Consider the following 23,850-nt stretch of genomic DNA (forward strand, 5'->3'; position numbering starts at 1 on the left):
ATTCGTGGTCTCTGATTGTTAACCCCACTGCTGCTGCAGCAGTGAACTGAGGTGATTAACAAGCGGTTCTAAAATAGAACAGCCAACGTCAGTTCTGATTCATGTCTTTAAAACTTTGTATTCCTATTTTTTAGTTGCATTTCCTGTCTTTTATTTCCTTTTCGTAATCGTGCTTTCTAGAGTCAACACAGAGGAGTCATCATTCAAAAGATGTTTGCGAGGCTTATTGTAATTGCTGTTAAGTTTCTTACATTGATTATTTTCCCCATTTAGCTGACTTGTGTAGTGTATGTCTGTCTTCAGTATTGTCTTTTCTTGTCTTGAACGGTTAGGATGCCCTTGAGATTCATCTCGGGGATCAGCCACAAGGAGGCGACACCATTCAGCCACCAGAAACTGCTGAGATCCCAGAGAAAAATGGTAATAATTTCTGAGTGGAGTTTGGCTGTTGCATGTACCTGTGTTTCAAAGACGCGAAAATTGACGTTCGGATTTTTTTACCTGATAGAAGTCCCTGAGAGCTTGCAAGACCGAATACTTCGATTGCAGGACGCGCTTCTGAAGGATCTGAAACGTTTCAAACACAGACAAGCAATCCACCCAGTTCTGCAGGAAGGTAAACCTGGACTACTTTTCACTGGGGGGTGTTATCCTTCCAAGCCAGACAGGGCTTGATGACTGCAGCAGTCCGATATAAGCTTGCTGTTGTGTAGATTTCTATCCACAGCACTGCATCTGTTAGAGTGTGGTTGATTTGGCATCATTAGGAGAGGGATTGCCTATATATTTTGGGATTGGGGATATTTTGGGTTTGCAGCGTCTGAGGTGGCGTACACATGGTGTCAATTTTTAGTTTTTTTTTTTTTGCAGTTGGGCTCAAGCTGAACTTTGTGGATCCCAGTCTGGCCATTGACTTGAAGTATCTGGGTGTGCGATTGCCTCTGCCGCCCCCAGTACCGTGTGCTGGAACAGATGGGAACCCAGCTGCCCAGACATCATCTCCTGGTCAGTCACTGCACCTGCTGTGGCAAATCACACACTGTGCATAGCGTTTTTGGTCGTTTTTTCTTGACGTCCCCTGGAACTTGACTAAGACCCGAATCTGTATCCTGATGAAAAGGCCCAAGCTGCTTCTCACTTCACATCCCAGATGCTGAGTGCTTTGCCTTCTTAATTCCTCAGGCAGTTTATGGGTGACTCTGATCACTCAGTCTGGATCCCCTTCACAGCATGAATTTCAGTCCTGAAGCTGATCGATACGTTTCTGTTTATTTGTGATAATAGAACCCAGATACATGTCTATGTGGTTACATGAATGAATTTTGCATTAGTGCTCTTTTCAACAGGACAGAACTATTGCATTGTTTAGCAATCGCCACCATAACCTTCAAAATGTGGTTGATAACACTACGCTGTGTAATCGGAGGTCAGCGCATAACTTTGGAGATGTAGTGAGAAAGCTAAATTGCTTTTCAAACATGGGTATATCATAAAATAATCACCAGAGACAAAAAAATATTACTAGTTTGAGAAATTTAGTCAGCAAGGTTTGCGAAATGTTAGCAATATTGCATGGCTGGTTGCCACCTACCATATATTTTTGCTCAGTGATTCAAAAGGAAATCATGTATGTGATGTAGATCTGTTCTTTAATTTAAGTTATTACTTTATACTAATGTGTTCACCTTTGATCTTTTTTGTTATCCTGGATTTTAAGTATGATTTATTCTTTGCAGATGTCCCTTTCATCTCCAGGACAGGTAAAACAAATGATTTCACTAAGATAAAAGGATGGAGAGAGAAGTTTAATGTGAATTCGGAGGCTTCATCATCAAGGACTGAGGGTAAGAGTGGGATCTACAGTATAGCCATGATCTTTCAGGGTTGTTGCTGGCTTGCTACTGCAGCTTTAGTCTACAGAAATGGGGGCTAGCACTCAGAATTTGTTGGACTGTTTTAAGCTTGATCCACTTATAAAAACAGATTGTAATCAACTGATGAGCTTTGATTAGAATCTTACATTGTTAAATAAGAAGATGGCTCTTTCAGACTGTCTGTTTTAGTGCAGAACCTGAGTGGAGGGACAGTTTAAATAACTGCTTTCATAGCAGTTTTCTTTTGAATAAGAACTCACTGAAATACCTGCCCCTGCTTTCAGTATATTTGCTGACTTATACTACAGCCGTTATTAATGTAGACAAATTGATGAACCACAGTACATGTTTTTTGCGAAGACTTAAAGAATGACCTGAGACTGAAATTCTCTTGAGTTCAATCTGCAGCTGAAGAAGGAAATTTTGATTTCTTTCGGGTTGATGGACAATGGAACAACATTACATATTAATCATCTGCAGTGTTTTAGAAATCTGGTAATGCTTCAAAAAACAAATTATTTCTTCAGTGAAAGCCTTTGGGATCCACATCTGAGGCCCAGTTGAATGGGGCCTCCGTAATCAGACAGAAGAGAGTTCTTGACTTTAAAGTACAGGCCAACTGATAAAGCCTCCCATGGATGGAGAATTAGCAGCACCCTCTCTCTGCAAGCATGTTGGCCAGCCCTCTCCTACCGTGATCAGTGTGAATATGACCCTGAATATGTACAGACTTATATACACATAAGTGTACCGACAGACCACAGAAGTAGATGTCTTAGATATTGTCTATTTTTAGGATTGTTGTTGTAGGTAAATGATCATTAGCAGAAATTTGTCAGGTTGTGAGTTGTAGGGTTCTTGCTAGGAATGCCCAAGTGCTTACTCGTGTTTGATCCTTTTCATGTATGGAAATTGTGTACTTTATTAATTAAAGCTGTTTTTGAATAGTTCCTTTACATCCATTTTAAACTGTGTTTGAATGCGCAGTTTATTAAAAAAATAGGTGCGCTCGGGCTGTACAATATTAACCTCCAAACCCTTGAGTATAATTGCCCAGTTAAATGATTATTTTTTCCTGTCTGAAGGAAGTGGAGGCTCAGAGGGAGCCCTGAAGAATCGCTCCGCCTTCTGCAGCGACATGCTTGATGAGTACCTGGAGAATGAAGGGAAGCTGATAGACGAGCGAGCTGCCAGCTTCTCGCAGAGCACCACCCTGGCCCCAGTGGCCTACCAGCTGCCCACTAAAAGCACCAGCTACGTCCGAACGCTGGACAGCGTGCTGAAGAAGCAGGCGCCGGTGCTGCCACCCCCCTCTCCGAGCTTCCCCTTCAAAGCTTTCTCCACTCCGAAGAGACCCAAAGCAGCGCCTAAGCAGAAGGCCTCCCCCAAGCCCACCGCGTCCCCGGGAGTCAAAGCCAAGCCAGGGGCGGCGGCAGCGAAACGGCCCCCCTCGCACAGCGCCAAGCAGAAAACGCTTCCTTCCTACAGCGCAGGGAAACCGGCCGCAAAGACCAAGTCGGCGCCCATCTTCTACTGCCCCGCCTCCTCGGCGCCCCTGGAACCGGGCCAGGAGCAGCCTGTTTCCGAGAGGCTGGTCCTCAAGCAGGAGGCCGGCGGGCGGCCGGTGGCGGCCGCGAGCAGCCGGGTGGCCGGCCTGTCCAAGTCGCTGGCCAGGCTGATGGACCTGGAGGATGGGGCGCTGTGGGAGGGCAAGGGCCGTACCTACGTCACGGAGGAGAGGGCGGAGGTCGCCCTGGCTTCGCTGCTGACGGCTCAGGTATTCCCCAGTTGTGTCCCAAGATGGGCGTCCTCAAGCCCTGCGGCTGAATAGATCAAAACTTTTGCTTTTGCAGATGAAGCCTTAATTTTGTTCACTTCTGGGATGTATTCATATTTTGGGTTTTGGTTCATACTGTCTGAAACTCAATTGATAAAACGGGGGAACTATAAACTGTCCTGTTTACCTTGGGGTGAAGTGGGTGTAAAAACAAAAATTGATTAATTTATTCTTCCTGCTGATGCAATTCAATTTTATGATCCGGTACAGCGAGACTAGAGAATTGGCAAAAAACTTGCACTGGAGGTTGGCACCAGTATAATCTGCAGACGCAGTCAGCTCCACCTTCCCCCAGGTTTGGTGTTTAAAGCATTAAAAATAATTTTATTAATTTGTCCACTGTGCTGACAGCACTGGACCCTACGATATCAGGGATGCAAAAATTATTTTTTTTAAAAGAATCACGCTGGACCCAAACTTGCATTTCTTAATGGGAGCTGCAATTTAAAAAATGTGTAGCGAAAAAAGTGCTTTAAATTTCCACTATCAAAAAGGCAGAAATCTGAGGAGGTGAACATTGGAGTTCTGGTGTCTTCGTCAGGGCAATAAACCTGCTTCATATTACAGGTTCTTTCAGTGTTGAAGTATTGGAGCTCCCACTCGGGGTCAGTGCCTTTTTAAAAATATTTCAGGGCTGAAAACGTTTTTCTTACTTAGCATCACTTAAGTTGTTTCCACGTTTCAGTCCTGGCGTGTGTGCCCCTAACATACAGCAACATACCTCACGTCCATGAAGATGTAAGTGCTGCCTACCTGTGTGAAAGAGCAGACATCTTGTGGGGCAGCTGGCTGTATCAGCAGGTGGGGTCAGTCCCATTGCAGTGTGGAGGTGTAACTTACGTCTCTTAGTTCTCAGGGGAAAGAAGAGGGACGCACAGCTTGAGCGCCCTCTCTGCATTGATTTGATCTTTGAAAAGCCAGCATGTGTAAGCATCGGTGTGGCCCGTCTCCCCAGGGGTCCCTGAAGGGCAGGCCCGTCGGCAGGATCATCAAGCGCCGAGCCCCGCCCTGCCTGAACGACTTCTGCCGGCTGGGCTGTGTGTGCGCCAGCCTGGCCCAGGAGCGCCGCCTCCCCACTCACTGCCGCAAGCCCGAGTGCATGTTTGGGTGCACGTGCCTGAAACGCAAGGTGGTCCTGGTGAAGACCTCGCCCAAGAGGAAGAAGACCACGAAGGCCCCCGATCCCGAGGACCTCATCTTCTACAAAGCCCTGGGAGAGGAAGAGGAGGAGGAGGAAGGGGAGGAGGAGGAAGAGGGCATGCCACTGAAGGCCAAGAAAAAGAAGAGGAGGAAGATTGAATACAGTAAGTCGGCTGTGCTGCTGGGGGGCTCAGCTTGGCTCGGGGATTAACCATGCAGGGCCGCGTAAAAGTAGTTCAAGTAGGCAACTATGTCAGCATGTGTAGGCTGCAAAGGAACAAGTAAAAGTTTATTCCATGCTGAAAAGAACAGAAAGAAGACACAACGGTTTGGCGGTGGAGCCTTCTTCAGGTGTGTCAGGTGTCACACACCAGAAGAAGGCTCCACAGCCAAAATGTGGTGTCTTTTCAGCATGGAATAAACCTTTACTTGTTCCTTTGAAGGCTGTGTAAATACAGGGGGCCCTTGTGCTGAGGGATCTGCGGCCTTTACCAGTTCTCTGTAAAAAAGAAAACTTCAGTTTAGCAAAATAGATCTTCCTTGTACTTTGCCCTAAACAAACAACATGAACCCATTGCTGAAATGCCATGCAGTTATTGAACCTTCTTCTTTCGAACCACAGCGATTTCTGAGCCCGAACCCGAATCGGAGCCAGCAGCCCGCGTATACACCTTGTGGAACCGGAAGGAAGGGGAGATTGACCCAGAGCCTCTCTTCATCCCTCCACCTTCAGCCTGCTACAGCCAGTCCTCTTCCTCAGGCTTCCCCAGAGTCTCAGGCAGCACGAAGAGCTACATCCCCAAAGCTCACCCAGTGGTAAGATCCCCAGAGCTTTTTCACAAAACGGAATGAAGTACTCGTAGAAATGGTTCATGATTAAAGATTATACCTATTTTAAAACATAGTCAGCTTTGTTCAGGTTTTGTTGTTTTCATGTCCTGTATGTTTGTTTGTTTTTGGTAAATTTCATGTTGCTTAGTAACTCAGAATTTCATATTAAGTCATGTTTGGATTCTTGGGTGGTTTATTATTGAAACATTTAACATAGCATTTTATAAGTTTGAGTATTATAAAAAACACAGGCAAAAGCTTCAGCGGACGAGTGTTTTTCTTTACAAAAACACTGGTAAATGATTCCTTTGGACTGCAGGAAGTTCTCCACAATGAGATAGATGGCAATTAAAAAAATACCAAAAACAAGCTTTACTGCTAGTTTCTGTTGTGAACAAGCCTTTTGTTTAGAGATCCTCAATCAGGAAAAGATTAAAAAGTGGAATCATCTGAAAGCTGTTCTGTACTTGCCCTTATATTTCGGCGTCGGGCATCTTTTTGCTGTCGTTGCGAATGATCATTTAGTACCTTCTAGCCGCTGGCGCCTGGCGCTGTGGATCACACCCTTGTCTCCTGTTCCCAGGTGACGGAGGAGGAGAAGGACCCAGTGTACCTGTACTTCGAGAGCATGATGACCTGTGCCCGAGTGCGCCACTACGCCCACAAGCGCGCCCAGAGCCAGCCCCTCTGCGCTTGCCGGTCCGTGCTCTGCAGCGGGAGGGTAAGACACCAGATAACCCCGCCTGCTCACTGATGAACGCTGCCGTCTCACGCCAAGATAAAAGCAGCCATGTCATAATGCCTAGTGATCCTGCAGGATATTGGCTCCTGAATATTAAAAAGCGCAAATGCAATACTTAACTAAAAAAGGAAATTGCAAAATGAACCCAGGGTCAAAAAGTTTGATTTGTATATAAAAGCCCTAGTCAAAGCAGGGCTTGTAATAAAGATGAACATTTTTTTAGATCTCAAAGCAGGAGTTCTTTTAGTGAAAAACACCCCCTTATGTCTTACAAACATTAACTCGTTTTCATTTTTTTCCATCTTAGTAAGAATGCTTGAGTCAGAATGTTTAGGAATAATTTTTGCCTGTTGTTCAGAAGGAAATACAGGGTACTATTCCGACAAGCACTCCGTAGCACTAAAATTATTTTGAACAACATGCAATATTTCATATGAGTCCAGCAGAATTAAGTTATGATTGTTCTGAAATTTTAAATCTTTGCAGGAAGATGATCCGTACCACAGATTTATGGACTCAAAGACTGGTAAGCCCTGTGATTCTTTTTGTTAGCCTCTTTCTATCCGGGTAAAAAGAAAGTGGGGGACTAGTGAAGGATGTTTACAAACACAGAAGGTGAAAACAGCACATAGGCCTGTCAGCTAAACCTTTACCTCTGTTACTGAAGTCATCTTTTGGGGGTATAATGCTTAATGGTCAGTTGGTGTCATTCTTCAGAGTGTCTTATTCTATGATTTAACCCAACAGACGGGAAGCCTGGGATGTTGAGAGCAGACACCCAGGTATCTGCCCCTACCACACCCCAGAAGATCCAGCCCCGCATGCTGACTCCATCTGAGCCCACAAGGATGCTGGAGATCGTCTCGGAATGCAACTGGGAGCAGGAGCGCGACCGCATCCTGAGGACAGTGTCCCAGCACATGGCCCAGAATAACCTGGCCCAGTCCTTCAAGGTGGGCCGCTACCTCATTGAGCAGGTGAGCCAGAGCCACAAGAAGGAGGGGTCCGGCTCCGTCATCACGTCCACGATCCGCATCTCCCTGCCTGCTGCCGAGACCGACGGAGCGGAACGGACGGCGACGCTGAAGGAGGAGCAGGCGGAGGGGAGCGCCAGCGCCAGGAAGAAGGAGCTGGAGGTGGTCGAGATGCCCAGCGAAGGCGCTTCGAAGTGTGCCGCCAAAAAGCTGCGGAAAATGAAGGACGAGAGGTCGAGAGGGAAGGCCTTGCCCTTCTACACGGGAGTCTCCCCAGCAGGTATCCTGACAGCAAACAAGAAACAGCCAGGCAGCCCACAGCAGGGCCTCATCAAGGTGAGAGCGTGAGCACTGCTTATTTCATGAAACAGAGGGTTTTTTTGCACGGGATGTGAGATTTGAACAGATTTGTTTTGGACGAGAGACTTGCCGATAGCTGTTGCACGTTTGCCTTGCAAAAGACAATACGCTGTGGTGGATTTTCTGTGCTAGAACTCGATCCTTTTCGTTTTATTAAAAAAGTGTTTTCTGATTGCCACTGTTCATGTAAGCTGCTCTTCCCTTATGCTGCAGGTCAATGGCAAATCATACCCACAAGCCAAACTACTGCTGGGCCAGATGGGAGCATTGCACCCAGCCAACAGACTAGCAGCTTACATCACTGGCAGACTTCGTCCCAGTGCACTGGAAGCATCGAGTACAGCCCTGCTCAAGCAGTCCAAAGGACTGCCCTCAGGGGAGGGATTGGACACAGGCCTGACTGTGGATGGCACGAACGAAGCCAGAGGATCCCAGCGGCCTTCCCTCTCTGCAGCCTCCTCCACTGCCTGCTCCGGCACCACCACGGTCTCATTGAGTAGTGGCACCGCCTCTCCAGGCATCACCACAGTCACGCAGAAGCTGTCAGGTAAGAGGCCCCGACCCACCCTTCCCTCTTCTGATCTGCTTTCGCGCGTGATTTCACATTTGCGGGTAAATTGTGCTCCGCCATTGGGTGCAGGTGTTAATGTGCAGTTAATCCATAGTGCACAGGACTGAAAATAAAACACGTTCTATGTTAAAAACCACTCTTGTGTTCCTAATATGATATGCTGTACAGACCTCCACTCCAGGGGACCATGCTACACCTGCTGTGCACTTTCTCAGTAGCTGATTTTCCATGTACGCGACACATTCTTTCCTCATGTATTCAGAGGTTACATTTTTTTTAGGTCTTCTATCTTCACTGCGATTGAAAAACCTACTTTATTCCTCAATTTTGCCCTCAATCTGTTCCCTTATGCAGTACCCAAGCCCACAGTTGGGAAGGTCTTCACCCAGTTTGTGGTCAACAGGATCAGCTCCCTGCAGCAGAGACTGCCTGGCAGTAGTACTCCTCAGTTGGTCAGCGGCGTGCACAAATTCACCTTGTCGTCTGCGCCCCTGGTGGTGGTCAGCTCGGCTCTGCCTGCTCGGACCCCTCGGGCAGAGCAGGTGGCGAGGGCTGGGCCTCCTTCCCCTTCCCCCTCAGTGAATTCTGCCTCCAAGGCAAGCCCTAGGGGGCAGTCTTCTCCCGAGAGCCCTAGTGTTGAGGTGGTCCCTCCAACCAGTAACAGTAGTGCTTCCACTGCCTCCGGCACCTCCGGCACCAGTACGTCCAGTTCTGCCACTGTCATTAAGGTGTCTGCAGCAGGGCCTCAGGGTCTCCCCATCACCTTCCTCTCTCTCTCTCCTAACCTCCGACTGGGTAAGCTGTGTTCCCGCAGCCCACTGTGCTCAAGCCGCTCTGTGTCTGTGGTCTGTCCAGCTTTCCAAATCGCCATCTTGTCCCCACACACCACCAATCCAAATGAGGTGCAGCAGCACGTTTCTTCCATCCGGTGGGCTTGCCCGTGTACCTGTTGCAGTTCCGGGTATCGTGATTTGTCTTGTGGTTCCATGATCCTTCATTTCCAGCCTAGCTTGCATTCGAGTCCTGAGTGCCAGCTGCAGCTCGTGCATTTCATTGTGCAGTGTGAGGTTATGTGGTTTTGACATGACATAAACTGCATTGTGAACATGCTGCCATGCATTTTATTTTTAATTTCTTAATATTCTGTTACCTCTTTGTATTCATTATTACATGCCTTTTGATGTATGATAGGTATAGTTTGGTGTATGGTTTGGTGTCCTTCTTGTTACTCTAGTTTACTGCTAAAGTTTAGACGAATCGGTGCTGTAAATCGCACACTGTGCTAAGCTTTTCTAGGTCAGCACAAACGAGATCAGCTCTGGTGTTTTGCATACTTTGGATTTTGCCAAGATACTTGCACTCATTTCAGTGACAGAACCGTTTTTGACACTACGAGAGTCTCTCTTCACGGTCTCGAGAGTTTGACCACCACTGTTGTGATGTTTTTTCAGAGGAGACCCCACAGTCCACCGCCCCGGCGATGAGCGTCCCAAGTGGAGGCAGCCCCACGGGTGGCGTGAACCCCACAAATCGACGCCCTGGCACCCGCCTGCTCCTCATCCCAGTCCAGCCCTCCTCCCCAGCAGTACGCCCGGCCACGCCCTCTCTGGGCCCTCAGCTGTCTCCGGGTCAGAGGATGGTGCTGCAGCCGGTCCGCAGCTCCACCGGCACCACGCTGTTCCGCCACCCCAACGGACAGCTCATTCAGCTGGTCCCTCTCAGCCAGCTCCGCACAGTCCAGCCCAACGTGCTCATCCGCAACCCAGGTGAGGTTACCTCTTTTGCTGCTCACCTTGTTAATGACTCATTTTCTCATGGTAGTTTAAGTCAGATGTTTTTTTACCCTTGAGTGTTGTCCTAGAAACTAAAAATGTCTTATTTGCTTTGTAGGTTCTGTGATCCGTTTACCGGCCCCTCCACATCCGCCTCCAGACTCCACTACGCCCCCTGCTGCTGCTGCTAAGTCTCCTGTGTGCAGCACTGCAGTCCTCGCTGGGCTTTCCCCAAGCACCTCAGCAACTTCTCCCACCTCAGGGTCAAAGGCATCTGCTGCAGCAGGGTCTGCACCATCCGCCGTCTCTCAGGCTGCGAAGACGGGGACAGTCCCCAGCATAATGGGACACACAGAAACCTACACCCTCAGAATTTCTCCTGCCACCGGGACTAAGCTGTCAGTTCAGGGACCGGAATCCAAGCTCATCACCTATAGCTCGGGTGGTCAGCTCCCTGGCTCTCAGGCTAGTGTGCTTCCCATCCAGAGCGGTGGCTTCACTTTGCTTCAGATCCCAAAAACCACCGCTGCTTCCGCAGCCAAGCCCAGTTCAGAACTTGTGCAGCCGGTCTTGCTAGAAGTACAGAAGCAGGTTCCAAAGGCAAAGGGTTCCCCTAAAGCTCCCCAGGAACATGCTCCTGCACACGCAGAAGTGGTTCTGCAGCAGGGAAAGGTGAAGGAAGCTCAAAAAGCGTCTGATCCTGCAAAAACCCAGCAAAAGGAAGAAAGTCCTGACCACTCAGAGGCTGAGGACACAGACGCGTCGCTACAGGATGTAACGCCAGCAGGCATCGTTTCCTCTGATCATTCTTACACCAGTGGGCGGGATCCTGTTGAGTTAAAAGGCAGTGATTCTGACCATTCCTACACATCTGGCCAGATGCAGGACTCTGAAACACTTCTGGATGGAAGTCTGCCAAAACCGCAGAGTGAGACTGACCCCGAGCTTGGTGTAACAAACCACAAACCCAGTAAGACTGTACTGGAATCTGGTCAACCTGCTCCCATCGCCGTTCTTAGTGGCAGCTCAAAGTCTTCAGTATCGTGTGTTAAGGACTCGCTGGCAAAACATTCTTCTGGCGAAACTTGTGCGGAGTCCTGTACTTCTAAACAGTCTCTACCTCGTACATTTTCTAAAGAAGACGTGAGCTCGGGGAAATCTGGTGAGACGCGACCTGGTAGGCCAGCATCTGAGGAGGAGGGCTCAGAAAGTCTGAGTTGCACTGAACCATGTACTCATCCCTCTGTGGATACTAAAGACTGGACTCGCACCAAAAGTGGTGAGAGCTCCAGAGTGGAGATAAAGGAAGAGGTACGAAACCTGGAGGAGGGGGAGGTGGAGGGAGTGGAGGGTGAACAAACAGGCGATTCTGAGGTTGACGTGGAAGAAGAAGATGAGAGCGAGGACGATAGTGAGGAAGAGGATAATGAGCCTGCCAGTGTAAGAGAAACAATACCTGTCCTTATATTTGCATAGATGATGTGTATCGCTGGTATATGTTAAGTTCAAACAGTGTGGTGCTGATCTCCCTGTGACACAAACTTTCCTTTTTCCTCCAACAGGAGGAGTCTGACCTGAGTGAGGAAGATGAAGCCATCGATATCGAGACGGTTGAGGAGCTTTCCGAGAAGATCAATATTGCTCGGCTAAAGGCCGTGGCTGTCCAGATGAAGCTTGATAAAGTGTAAGGATGGAGGTTGAGGCTCTTGGAATTCCAAAATGCCTTTACTTCTGTTTTATGTTTTTGTTTGGAAATATGTTAACAGGATTGGTGAACTGCAGGTTTCGGATATCTTGCGTGACAGTGAGATGCATGCAAGTTAATCCTTGTTCTCTTCTCAGGATTTAGGTTCAGCTGTAAGGATTTACTGTATTGAAACCGGGTATTCAGAGAAAAATGACGCCAATCTATTTCAAAACTTAAAAAGAGATGTTTGCTAGGACAACTTTGAGCTGCTTGTTTTCTATTCATGATTAATAAATGATTAATAAATCATGTACTGAACTTTTTGTTCAGTACATGATTTATTAATATAAAGACAAAACTACTTCTATGATATAAACATTACCAAAACTGTTTCACAGACGGAGCATTCATGAAGCGAAGAGGAAAGCTTCTGGAATGAAACCAAAGGTATGCTGTTTTTTTTTTAAATGACCTTTTACAGTTAAAGGCTTAATGAATTTGGGGGTTTATTTCTAAGATACAATAATGGCGAAGCAAAAATCCAAAGTGAATATTCTCTTGATGTTTTAATTTGGCTCAGCTAAAGCTCCAGCCTGGCGGCAGAGAGGAAGACGAGGTGGGAAGTGCCTCCTCACTGCGGATCAACCACACGGTCAACGAGCGCCGACGGCGCAGCGAACTGAGGGAGCTCTTCGATAACATGAAGAAAGTGCTGGGCCTGGAAAACCTGCCCAAGGCATCCAAGTTTTACATCCTCCGGCAGGTAAGAGAGTCAACTTTGTGTTTCTAATCCCTGCACCTTGATTGTCCCTGCCCACAATTCTAATATTTACTAATACACAAGATTTGCGATTACTCCAGATTTTGTGCCAAACCCTTGTCTTTCTAAACATTCTCAAAATAAGTAAAATAATATAATACAGTTCACTCTCTCCCCAGGTTACACAAGATTCAACTTATGTAAATTCGACTTTATGTAAAAACCTCCCAAGAGTACTATAAAAACACTTTCATGTTACAGGGGGGTTGTTTTAGATAAGTAAAGAGCAAGTAGTGACGTGAGTTCCTTCCGTCCATGGTGTTTATTTAGAGCATAATAGGCCTGCTGTGGCCTCTTACCACTAGGGCTCCATTTGACTTTCATTTTTTTATCATGCACGTGACTTCATGTATACTCGTTTTGTTGAACATTTTGAGTATTTTGAGTAATCCCTGTTGTGTTCATATCATGGCAGCACTAAAGGGATTACATTATTTACCATGTATGTTATTTTGTGATTTACTGCTGAGCAGTACATTTTAAAGTAATGAAATGTTCAGTACATGATTTATACATTTTTTTAAAGTTAATTCTTTCACCACTGTCTCTAGTATAGTGTGCGCTTTTTAAGCGTGAGCTATATGTTTCACCATTGCTGTTAAGAAAGGAGGAAGTCTGTAATGTTCCCTTTTGGTGAGGGATGGGCTGACCAGCTCTGTTGGAGGGGGAGGATGAGGAGGACTTGTTACCGACTGACTGCTGCCACCTTTGCCACTGAAAGAAGAAGAGCAGGCTGGGTTTCTGTGGGTCCTGTATTAAAAACTGAAGAAAGGAAAAAGAGGAGCTTCTCAAGATTCCCATACAAAGGAAAATGTACCTGATTCCATCTAGGCTCCATCTAGCCTCTAGTCACCCTGCCAAAGTATTCAGGGACCGAGCTGCCACGGCTGTTCCTTTCCTGTTCTTGATAATCCTTTGCCATTTTCAGGCTCTCAATGAGATCCAGGCTCTGGTCGATGAGTCTGACCGGCTGGAAGCACAGAAGAACATGCTGACGCGGAAGAGATCTGTCTTCATCAAAAAGGTTGCCCAGACGTCTGGTAAGTCTGGTTTTAATGAGATGTACATTAGAGGTATACCTTAATGTATTTCTGTTTTGTAAGAAATTAAGTATAATCATCCACCATAACTGTCCTCTGAATCCTGTTAATTATTTTTTATGTTGGTGGTACAGTACATTAAAATTTACTTGATAAATATAGACGTATTTCTTATATATATATGTTATATTTCCTTATCCCGAGACTCTGGTTATGTTCTTTCTGCAGGAAAGACGGAGGAATTGATAATCAAGAAGCTGGAGTATATCTGTGCCAAACAGAAATCGCTGGAGACTCAGCGGAAGAAGTTGGCCCAGAGAAACAGTAGCAAGACGGTGACTACACAGCCTCACCCGGAGCCAGCCTTGAGTATGGGCAGCCTGACCAGTCCAAGCTCACCTGTCAGAAGACCCCTGATCCTGTCCAAGAGGAGGTCATCAGCCCCCCAGCCCACAGGTCAGCTCAGTCACCCACTTTTCGACCCAAGTCAGAAAAGGCGAACACGTGAACTTTGCCATTTTCAGCCAGGGAGAAATTCTCAGTCTGTAACCCCAAATGAGAACAAAACAGGGTTACACCCACCCTTAGCTGAAAATTTATGGCACTAGTCACCAAAAAAAACTCCATTGGATCATGTTGTGTCAGAGTAAAATTATACCACAAGGCCACATTATTTGGGAGCCATATTGAATTTTTGACAAAGATTTGAGTAATTTGTATCTGATCGAAACTGAATCGAAACTGGAATTCGGTAATGTTTGAAACTTTATGAGCCATGCTTTGCCATGCCTATGAGTGGTTGGTCACGTGGTCTGAGCACCATCATTTTATGAAAAACGCTTAATCAGCTTCTCTTGCAAAACTGTGAGGCCAAAGAAGAGTCTTTTTTTTATTGAAATGAAAAAACGTAAATGTAATTTTGAAAAGCCTTATTTGTAGACTGATGACAATTGGGACTCAAGCCTCTTTTTCCTCAGGTTTTATGACTAAAATGCCGTATGACAGTAGAAGAAGCAATCTCTCCCTGTTCCTGTTCTATAGGCTTACCCAGCTCAGTGTCGTCTCCACTGGCCAGTCCGTCCTTGAGTGCTGGCAGCAGCACGGTGCCAGCAGAGGGAAGCATTTTAACGTTCAAGGCTCATGCCCCTGCAGCCAGTCCTCTGTCGAGCACCATCCTGCACTCGGACACAAACGCTCTTACTGCTGAAATTGAAGGCGTGCCCATTTCTTCAATCCCTGGTATGCCGTGGTTAGACCTGAAAGCCAATTGCCGTCTCCTGCTTTTGCTGCATGTTAAATCTTACAATAACTGATGGTTTTAAGATATTAATCTTGTTAAAATAACTGGTGTCTTTACTAGGGGATCAATGCTGGTCTAAAATTACTACTGTCATTACTACGCCTATATAGAAGTGTAAAATGAAACGGTTTAATGAAAGCCCACAGTTTAGGATTTTAAGAATCTTTTTTCCCCCCCCATTTCAGGTGTAGCTTCCGTGACTATTGAGGTCCCTGGAATATCTCTTCCATTTCAGGTGAAAAACTTTCCAGAATTGTCCATTCCCGTCTCTGCACCTAACAAAGACTCCAAACCTGCTCAGGCAAAGGACAACCCAGCAGGTAGTTGTGGAGCAGAGGAGAAGCAGGCATTATCCATTTAATTATTTTTGCAAAGATTTTAATGTTATTTGATGCTAATAGTGCGGATTTGTATATTTTTATTTGCAGTGAGGGAAGGCTTCAGCATGCCCAAGATTGTCAGTTTGGCCTCACTGTTATCCTCGAAGAAAGCTGCCGACAAAAAGGAGCGGAGAAATCGACGCATTCCAGACGAGCACGGAGCCTCCCAGTCTCTGAGCTCCTCCTTGGATTGTGGTCTGGAGCTCAAAAAGGATCAGGCTCCCTCAGGCATGGCCGAGCAAAGGGATGCCCCAAAGTCTTCATCAGCTCCAGTGTCGCATAAAAAGAAGGAAGAGGGCCTCGACGATGGGGAGATAACAGGAGATTGGGTCATGCCCATCCGCAACACACGGGAGACCACAGATGACGTGGACGACCCGGAGGATGGGGAGAAGAGTGGTAGATCAGATGAAAGGAGCGGGCTTTCCCTGGTAGGAGACCTAGCCTCAAGCCAGGAGGACGAAGACGATGACGATGACGAGGATGAGGATTCAGAGGATGAGACTTTGACATCGCTGCTCAACGAGATAGTCTTTCTCAACCAGCAGATGAACAATGACAGCTCTGGGCTGCCTGCTGTCACACAGGCCCGCTTTGCCCACCGCAGCCTGCTGGGGCAGAAGAAGCCAGGGGCAGAGCTGTCAGAGGAGGAGGGCAGCTCCAAGCAAGGGGAGGGTGGGGCTGAACCAGATGAGGACAGTGCTCTCAGCCCCCTCTTCTTACAGCTGGACGAGGATCTGCTCAAGTCCAAGGATTTAAGTCATGTCAAGAGCAAACCAAAGTCGGCAAGGGGGGATTATGTGAAGAGTGTTATTGGATCCGAGCTCTTGGATTCGGTTCCTAAGAGTAACAGGGTGGCCAATGGCTGTGGCCAACAGAGCCCACCCCAGTCTGGCAAGGGGGGTTCCCTCACGCCTCCCCCCTTGCTGCAGATGAAAGCTGGCATTGTGCCTGCAGCGGCAGCCAGCTCCAGAGGCACCAGTAACGATGGCGAAGTCTCCTGGAGGCCTATGCCCAGGCTGGCTCCCCTTGGACTGAAAACGAGCAGTAACCCTTCTTTGGACAGCTTGTCATTAAGTTCAAAAGCCATGAAATCACTGGCTCCTGTAAATCTAAGTAAAGACGGTTCACCCCACCCATCCTCATAGTAGTCCTCAATTATGTGCAGAAAAATCAGGGAGAATTATATTGTTGGTTTTTCTTTGAAAGACTTGTTAATTTGTATATATGTATGGAATATATCCAAAGGCACTACCTGATGTGCCTAACAGAGATCCAAAGGAGAGAGGTTTTTGTTTCACGTTTCAAGGGCAGAGTCTTAACCTGCTCTCTTGCACAGTGGGAGAGCTACCCTTGACCGTTCTTACTGTAGGAATAAGGAATATTATACTGTCCTTCTGCTTATTCTTCATTTTTTTTGAAGGGTAGTGCAATTGTAAAATGTAAGGGATATTGCATCACATATTCAAAGATGTAAGATACTTGTAGTTGCTAGAGTTTTAATTAGTTCCATTTTAGCATGTTTGATTAAGTGCTAAATTAATCATTCATAGAAGCCAGGGAAAGGAAACATTGGATACTATCTTGTGCCATCTCTGCATGCATTAATAGTCTCAGTGGCTTTGTTCCTAATATTGCAATACATCTCTGGTTTGTTTTTGCACATACACATAGACAGATCCCTTCCCTTTGTGAGTGATACTTCTTAAAGACTTTGTGTCGGGACAGACCGCTTTTACCCTGCTGGACTTCACAGTATCTCGCATGCTCTGTGGTTTGTGTAGAGAAGAAAAAATTGGAACATTAATGATAGGAATTAGCTTTACTGCAACACTAAGAACAGCACCAAAGCAAAAATAGGGCAGGGGTTAGAGGGCGGGCGCTATTTCTGGAAAGATCCTTTGTTGTTGTGGAGTGTTACTTTATGTTTTCAGCTAGGAGATCATGTAGTTCAAACTAAGATGCTTTCCCACCCACCTAGGACAGAACAAAGATCCTTTTTCACCTTTGGGTCTCTGTGAAAGGGAGGGTGACATCTGGACCACAGATCTCAATCTGTGTTCCAAGTGCCTTTGCTGGCTGGGTGCCCATATATGCATTTCTGATGAGGGAGGTTCTTTGTTAAAGACTCTTTCTTAGCATTTAAAAGTCTTGATTCTCCTATGCAGGTCAGCACTGGAAACCTCCAAGCCACCTGCCCAGAACCACGAGTCAAACGTTTAATTGTTTGAAATACCACATTGATGAAAAACTAGGAAGAATGTGTATCTTTGCACAATGTTTTAACTTGGATGATGAATAATACTTCCTTCCAAATTTATATTCTGTTGTTGCGGAGAGCAGTGTTACAGCACACTATGCCTATTGGAACAGAGTTTGAAGTGTTGGCGGAGATTTTTTTTTCTTTTTGTTAAATATTTTCTTAATTTAAAGTTACTCAATAATGTGTGATAAATAGCCCATAGCAGATAATGGTACTATTGGTGTGACCGGAGCATAAAAGTCATAGAGTCAGGAGGTAGCCTATGGAGTGAGACTAATACTACTAATATTTTGAAAATTTGTCTCTTATAGCATAAACAGAAAACAATTGAGAGGATAAAAAAACTTGTAAGAAGAAAAGCAGTCCCTGGTGTATAATTCCATCGTTGACTGTTTAATGTAGACCTTTTTGCATTTTAATTAACTTATTGAGTAGAGTGCCATATATTTGCACTATATAGACTGACTCACGTTAAAAGCTAATAATGGAGATTAATGGAGTTTTATTTTCCAAACACTTAATGTAATATGCAATTTTCTTTTCAGTAGTGTTGCTTTGCCAGTGAACATTTATAAACTTTTCCACTACAGCCGGATGGTGTAATTCTGTAAAAGTGAAATCACCAGTGCTGTTTTGATCATTTATGTCCAGTGTAATAATAAATAATATAAAATTCTCTGATCTGGTGCAGGTAATCGTAAAGGTGATTTCCCCATTGTTAGGGATTGGTAGGAAAGCCTAAGTGGACTGACGGCAAAGTACATCCATTCTCATCTTGATAACATCTTTTTCTTGCATTAGGTGATATGTAATGGTTAATGTGCATTTAAGGGGACAAAACTCATGTCAAAAGATAGCATTAATATTTATTCCTGTTATAGATTTGTAAAAGTTGGAAAAGCACTTAATATGAATAGCACCCCTCGATCTAAATCTGCAGTAAAAGCTAATTAAGACCAGATTTAAATGCTGTGCAAGACTCTTGTACTTCATTATCCAAAGTTAATGTCTTAATTATTCCTTTTAAAGACATGAGAAGCCATAATACACATGCTCCTAGTTTTTCTTTTAAATAAGTAAATAACTTATCACAGGCTGTGTTAATTTTGTAGGTGGCATGAATATAAGGAATGGTTTAATTTTTCCTTTATAAAAGTACAAAAATGCTTTCCTGGTCTAGTTTTACTTCTCTTTGTAGGTCTACCAATTTGTAAAATATTTATATGCAGTTATCTTTAATTACAAACCTGTAGCTGCTAAGATTCTAGGAATATAGCTTTAGGATGTTTTCAATTAAATTAAGTCTGGTTGATGTTAAGTCTGTTTAATTACACACTGCCTGCCTCATGTTAGATGTCATCTTACTGGGTTTGTGGCTTTCATCCAAAGGTTTCAGTCTCCGATGAATGGCCCGTGGTTCTTCAGGTGTTTGAAAACAAAAGTGAAAATGAGTTGGTATTCTTCAACATTAATATGATTTGATAGAAGAATAGTTTTGGAATTCTGCACGATCCTAAAAGTTTAACTCTCTTCATTAGGTAGCAGCTGTGCTCCATTCCTACGTACAAATGCTAGCCATTGGTACAAAAGCACTGTTGGGATTAGATAAACCGCACTTCAGTTAGGCGGCTGAGAAAATTTCAGGCTTGATACCCTTCTCAAATAGGACTACTGGATAGAATTGCGAAGTGTTGACATCAATGTAATTTTAAAAAATCACCTTTAGCTACAGCTGTGAGAAATATCATCTTCAGTATGGTGGCTGGATCTCTGTATCTGTTTCAGCAGACTGTTATTTTAAATGTACACTCCCATTTTTTTCCCAACACCTATGTGCAGAGCCCTCATGTGCCTAATGCAAAGCAATTTTTAACAAACTGAAGAAACTGTATGCATATTTTTTATATCTATCCACGGTATCTGAAATACACCTTGTATTCCTAGCTTTGTCCCAGGAATCTCACCAGTACCTTCCCTGTTGCAAAATAAACCTGTCCACAGTTTACACTTAGTAACCAGAGTAACCACTTATGTGAGTAAATGTGAGTAAATATGTAAATATTAAATTAAAAAAACTTTGTGCAAACGTTTAACAGTGAGTGATGATATGAAGTCATTAAGCACTGTTGTCTTCAAGAAGGAAAGTTAAGTTGTATCTGTAGAATTAGCAACAATCTTTTTTGTTAAATCTGGTATCCCAAATGTCTACAGATGATTTATAACCAATGAAATACTGAAATCCCTGCTGTTCTCTGTATTTTCCTTGTTGAAGAAAAATGTAAATATTGTGATTATTTTTTATGCTTTTTTGGGAAAATCTAGGCAGTTTGCACTGTATATGTAGGCAGTTTTTGTAAGGACAAAGACACTATTTTTATAAAGATCTGTACTACTCAAAACATTGATGTCTCCAGAGTTTAAATAAGAGAAAGGCGGCCTTTAAATAAATTGTAACTATAGATGAATTTGTGTTGTATTTTTTTATTTATCCTGTTTTCCACCACTTTTTTCAGATATTGAATCTGTGTTTATTTTCAGAAGCCCACATGACGATAGTAGATATAGAAAACACCCAATTTATGTAAAATACCCACTTGTTTTTGTTGTATCCACTTAGTGTGGAATTGCCAATTGTGTATGATTCACATCTCCCAGATGTGAACATCGTGAGCGCACACAGGAGAATGAGGAAGTACAGAGAGGCTCCTTCTTGCCGCCCACCTTGGACTCACATCACTGGCACCACACCCCTGTACCAGAGGATCAGCACTGATTGGAGGAGAGGCGCGTCCATCTCTGAAACCACTGCTAGCCCCGCCCAAGAGTTTGAAGAGGCGAGTGTGTTGCCAAGGGTAGAGAGTGCCTTTGAGAACTATTCCCATATGTATTTAATTAAAAAACATACACATAATTTCAGTAAAGTCATGATTATTTAGTATAGCTGTGACCATTGTACATCATGTTTATACTCTGTTGAGAAGAAAGGTGTCTCTTTCAACAAATGATGAAGACAAAAGGCACAACCGTACAATGTATATCAATTGATAAACTGCAGGAATGAAATGTAAATTCATCGGGTTGGGGGAATAGTGATTAGTGACACCTGCAAACTTCTTGATAGATTGATCAGACAAAACACTTGTATCCAGAGTGCCCAAATTGCGTGAGCACTCCTAATTTTGTGTGTAACAAGGTTTGTGTGTTAACTGGAAAAATTAGAAAGGAATGTTGAACTGGATGTTGCATGACAACGAATGCCAAAAATATTACTTTATTTTACTCAGACCTTTGAAGCCAAAAATTGAACAGTGCTTGTAAAGTGTTTTTAATTGTGCTTTTAACGTGTTTCAGATACTAATAGTTCGGCATCTGTGCACTTCCTCTTAACTTCTGCTCTTTACCTGCACACTTATTGTGGATCATAAACTACATTCAATCTGTTCCTCTTGGGTGTTTTTTTTTTCATTCTGACATTTTCAGTCAGCTCTTTGGGAGTGAAATGGTTTCACTAGTCTCCCTTTGGTTGACCAGTAACCTTAACTGGCGACATTTCAGTTTGCTGTATTTCTACATACAGTATGGTTTACTGGAGTTTTTTCCTCAGGGGGCTCGTTTGTAAATAGAATGATATAAACTCCTCCATCGCCAGAGCTAAAGACCACTATATGTGGACCTGGAAATATTAAAGTGCGTGACAATTGATGTCTGCGTGAGTCAGGTTACATTCATTTCCTGGGGGTTTTGGCGCACTTGGTAAAGGTCGGTGTTTGACTTTATACTTCACTAGTAAATCTAACAGGTAAATTATTGTTCTGTACCTTGCGAATGTGCATGTTGTGAACCCATCCAGTCTGTTTCAAGACTCTTCAGTCCTTGCTGAAAACCATCTGTTCTCATCAAACGGCTAGCACAGTCCTGCCCTCTGCTTATACTTCTAATGCTCTTTCACAGAATATGAAAACAATTTTTCTTCTTTGTTCTGTCTGCTTAAAATATGCATATTTCTAATATCTACCAATGATTATTGTTAGATATTCATTTTTGTTTATTTTTTGTTGTTACTTTTATATTCCTATACATTTAATTGCTCTGTTTTATTTCCTTACTCAAAATATTTGGAAAGAGGTTTCTCAGACTAGAAAACTGGTGGTGTTTACATATAAAACTGTTTTGCTTAGTCTGTTTCGTATATAGTTGGAAACCATCCGTTTTAGCTTAGAGCAGCATCACTGTTGCATCAAGAGGTAAATAGTGGAAATCAACTTGCCTGTCTTGGACTTGATGCTTTCAAACATCCTTGAAATGTTTTCAGGTTAGGAGGAGTATCCAGGTCACCCTCAGTTGATTTAATCCTTTACATCAGAAGCTCTCAATTTAGAATACTGTGTCAATAGACAGGAACCTGCAGAGAGATTGCTCAAAGGAGTAATATGCAGAACCAACGCTTGTTATATCACTGCCGTTTTCAAATTTCAAATAATTTTTACTTCTTTGTGTGTGCAGGATCAATATTTGGATATGGATTTTGCAAACATTACTATCAACTCCTTCAAAGCAATCAACTGCAGCCAGCAAAATGAACTCACTCTGCCACTGGACCACAAACCTGACTTGAACTGCTCGCACATCCACAGTAGTACCAAGGTTGTCACAGCTGTCTTCCCACATGTGTTCTATATCCTTTCTCTGCTGGGCATCCTGGGCAACCTGCTGAACATCTGGACTTGTGTGTGGCATGCCACCTCCTCTACCACTGCTACCATTGGCATTCTGAAGCAGGCACTCTGTGATCTGGCCTTCCTTGCATCCATGCCAACCTGGGCTATTTACCTGAGCAACAGCTACCGCCACAGCTACTGGAACATGGGCTATCTAACGTGCGTCATCATGAACACCTGCTACTTCCTGGGCTTGACTCCCAGCACCATGTTCATCTGTGCCACCACTTCCTGGCAATTATGCTCTTACTGAAGTCTCGGCTGATCCAGTCACCCAGGAATGCTGTCCTGGTCTCCCTCATGCTCTGGGCTTTGACAGTCCTCCTGATCTACCTCAGCTTTCCCAACATCTTGTACAGGAAACACAGTGATGGGACGCATTGTTGTGGGGCTCTGGTTTTGACACAGGTCTACTCCTCCAGAGCCTTGTACAACCTCCTGTCCTACTACTCGCTCCAGCTGGCTGTCCCTTTAATCATCGTTATCCCCTCCTACATCAAGATCGTGATCAGGGTGGTGCAGTCATGCCAGAGGTGGGGGAATAAAAATGTCGATGGCCAGTTCAAGACCATCCGGCTGATCATGGTGTATATCGCGATCTTCCTGGTGTGCTGGCTGCCTGGACAGCTGCTGCAGGTGTTGGAGACGAAGGAGACGGGGGAGAGGCGGGGCAGCCCCAGGGCAGTTCATCATCAGTGTGGTCCACCTCGCTGTGCCCACCGTGTGGCTTCCACTCACATCTTAACCTCACATTTTCGGCATCCGTCTTGTCCAGCTGCAATGCAGAAAAAAAAAACATCCTGTATATTACAATTTCAGCTACATTGTGGTGTACAGTTTACTTAAACTTTACTGTAGCTTCAACAAATTCAGGAAATGGTATACAGAGTACATGCTTCAGAGTGACAGAGGTCACAAGATTTTTCATGCCTTTGAATGTACTAAATGAAAGAAATGACAGCTGCTGTTAGAGAATAAAAATAAAATTAAGTTGAAATTTTAACTGCCTCCTTTTCCTGAATGATCTCTACTGACAGAGATATATTACTTATAAAGGAACAGGTAACAGGTTTATTCCATGCTGAAAACAAAAGAAGGGAAAGGAGTTTTTAGTTATGTTACATATGTATATATGGATGTATAACCAGCGTAATAAAGTCCAGGACAGTGTGGTGACGGTTTCCTCAGTTTTGGGGTCTTTAATTCTGGACTGGGACACCTTTTGTGTGGAGTGTGCCCCTGCTCCATTCACACAGGTTTTCTCTGGGTGTTCCCACCTTTTACAAACATGCTGGGTAGGTTGATTGGTGTTTCTAAATTGTGTATACGTGTGCCTTGTGATGTACTGGTGCCCCATCTGATCTGTAGAGCTACACCTGGAGCCCTGTCTTGACCCCAGGTGGCTCCTCCATAGGATGAATATCTGATGGACATTTGTATCACCTCCTTAATGATAATCTAGCTTTTAGAGGCACAAAGCTCAACGAACGCCTCTCCGAGATTTGACCACTTTTTATTTTCAGATATTCAAGTTGCAAGCT

At 44.5% G+C, this 23,850-nt stretch overlaps 2 protein-coding genes across 7 annotated transcripts in view; both read left to right on the forward strand.

The window, feature by feature from the left end:
• mgaa (MAX dimerization protein MGA a) overlaps positions 1–20,056 on the forward strand; it is a 29,364-nt gene extending 9,308 nt beyond the window's left edge. For 3 of the 6 annotated variants that reach the window (XM_088648227.1, XM_088648228.1, XM_088648230.1), the window contains exons 4-25: positions 333–420; positions 509–616; positions 871–1,005; positions 1,737–1,844; positions 2,960–3,651; positions 4,667–5,015; positions 5,474–5,667; positions 6,266–6,403; positions 6,911–6,950; positions 7,172–7,734; positions 7,972–8,305; positions 8,684–9,124; positions 9,781–10,095; positions 10,220–11,541; positions 11,664–11,785; positions 12,187–12,235; positions 12,369–12,551; positions 13,537–13,648; positions 13,877–14,104; positions 14,690–14,887; positions 15,134–15,268; positions 15,377–20,056. In XM_088648227.1, coding sequence (XP_088504353.1) covers positions 333–420; positions 509–616; positions 871–1,005; positions 1,737–1,844; positions 2,960–3,651; positions 4,667–5,015; positions 5,474–5,667; positions 6,266–6,403; positions 6,911–6,950; positions 7,172–7,734; positions 7,972–8,305; positions 8,684–9,124; positions 9,781–10,095; positions 10,220–11,541; positions 11,664–11,785; positions 12,187–12,235; positions 12,369–12,551; positions 13,537–13,648; positions 13,877–14,104; positions 14,690–14,887; positions 15,134–15,268; positions 15,377–16,476 — 6,954 coding nt within the window. In that variant the 3' untranslated portion in view covers positions 16,477–20,056. The remainder of the gene's footprint in view (positions 1–332; positions 421–508; positions 617–870; positions 1,006–1,736; positions 1,845–2,959; positions 3,652–4,666; positions 5,016–5,473; positions 5,668–6,265; positions 6,404–6,910; positions 6,951–7,171; positions 7,735–7,971; positions 8,306–8,683; positions 9,125–9,780; positions 10,096–10,219; positions 11,542–11,663; positions 11,786–12,186; positions 12,236–12,368; positions 12,552–13,536; positions 13,649–13,876; positions 14,105–14,689; positions 14,888–15,133; positions 15,269–15,376) is intronic. The other 3 variants (XM_088648232.1, XM_088648233.1, XM_088648231.1) reach the window with 3 other exon arrangements.
• Positions 20,057–22,109: 2,053 nt separating this feature from the next.
• LOC148653335 (C-C chemokine receptor type 5) lies at positions 22,110–23,702 on the forward strand. The gene is made up of 3 exons (XM_088647348.1): positions 22,110–22,527; positions 22,629–22,974; positions 23,678–23,702. The coding sequence occupies exons 1-3, from the start codon at positions 22,110–22,112 to the stop codon at positions 23,700–23,702; spliced, it is 789 nt and encodes a 262-aa protein (XP_088503474.1).
• Positions 23,703–23,850: the final 148 nt, after the last annotated feature.

This window comes from Lepisosteus platostomus, chromosome 10 (genome assembly GCF_059453375.1).
Source record: "Lepisosteus platostomus isolate fLepPlt1 chromosome 10, fLepPlt1.hap1, whole genome shotgun sequence".
Taxonomy (NCBI): domain Eukaryota; kingdom Metazoa; phylum Chordata; class Actinopteri; order Semionotiformes; family Lepisosteidae; genus Lepisosteus; species Lepisosteus platostomus.

What these genes read in the sequence shown, in the direction of transcription:
- LOC148653335 (XM_088647348.1), top strand. Translation starts at nt 22,110, where the DNA reads ATGGATTTTGCAAACATTACTATCAACTCCTTCAAAGCAATCAACTGC. An exon ending in TCCCAGCACCATGTTCATCT is followed by an intron (nt 22,528 to 22,628) that starts GTGCCACCACTT and finishes GGGCTTTGACAG; the next exon opens with TCCTCCTGATCTACCTCAGC. An exon ending in ACGAAGGAGACGGGGGAGAG is followed by an intron (nt 22,975 to 23,677) that starts GCGGGGCAGCCC and finishes TCTGATCTGTAG; the next exon opens with AGCTACACCTGGAGCCCTGT.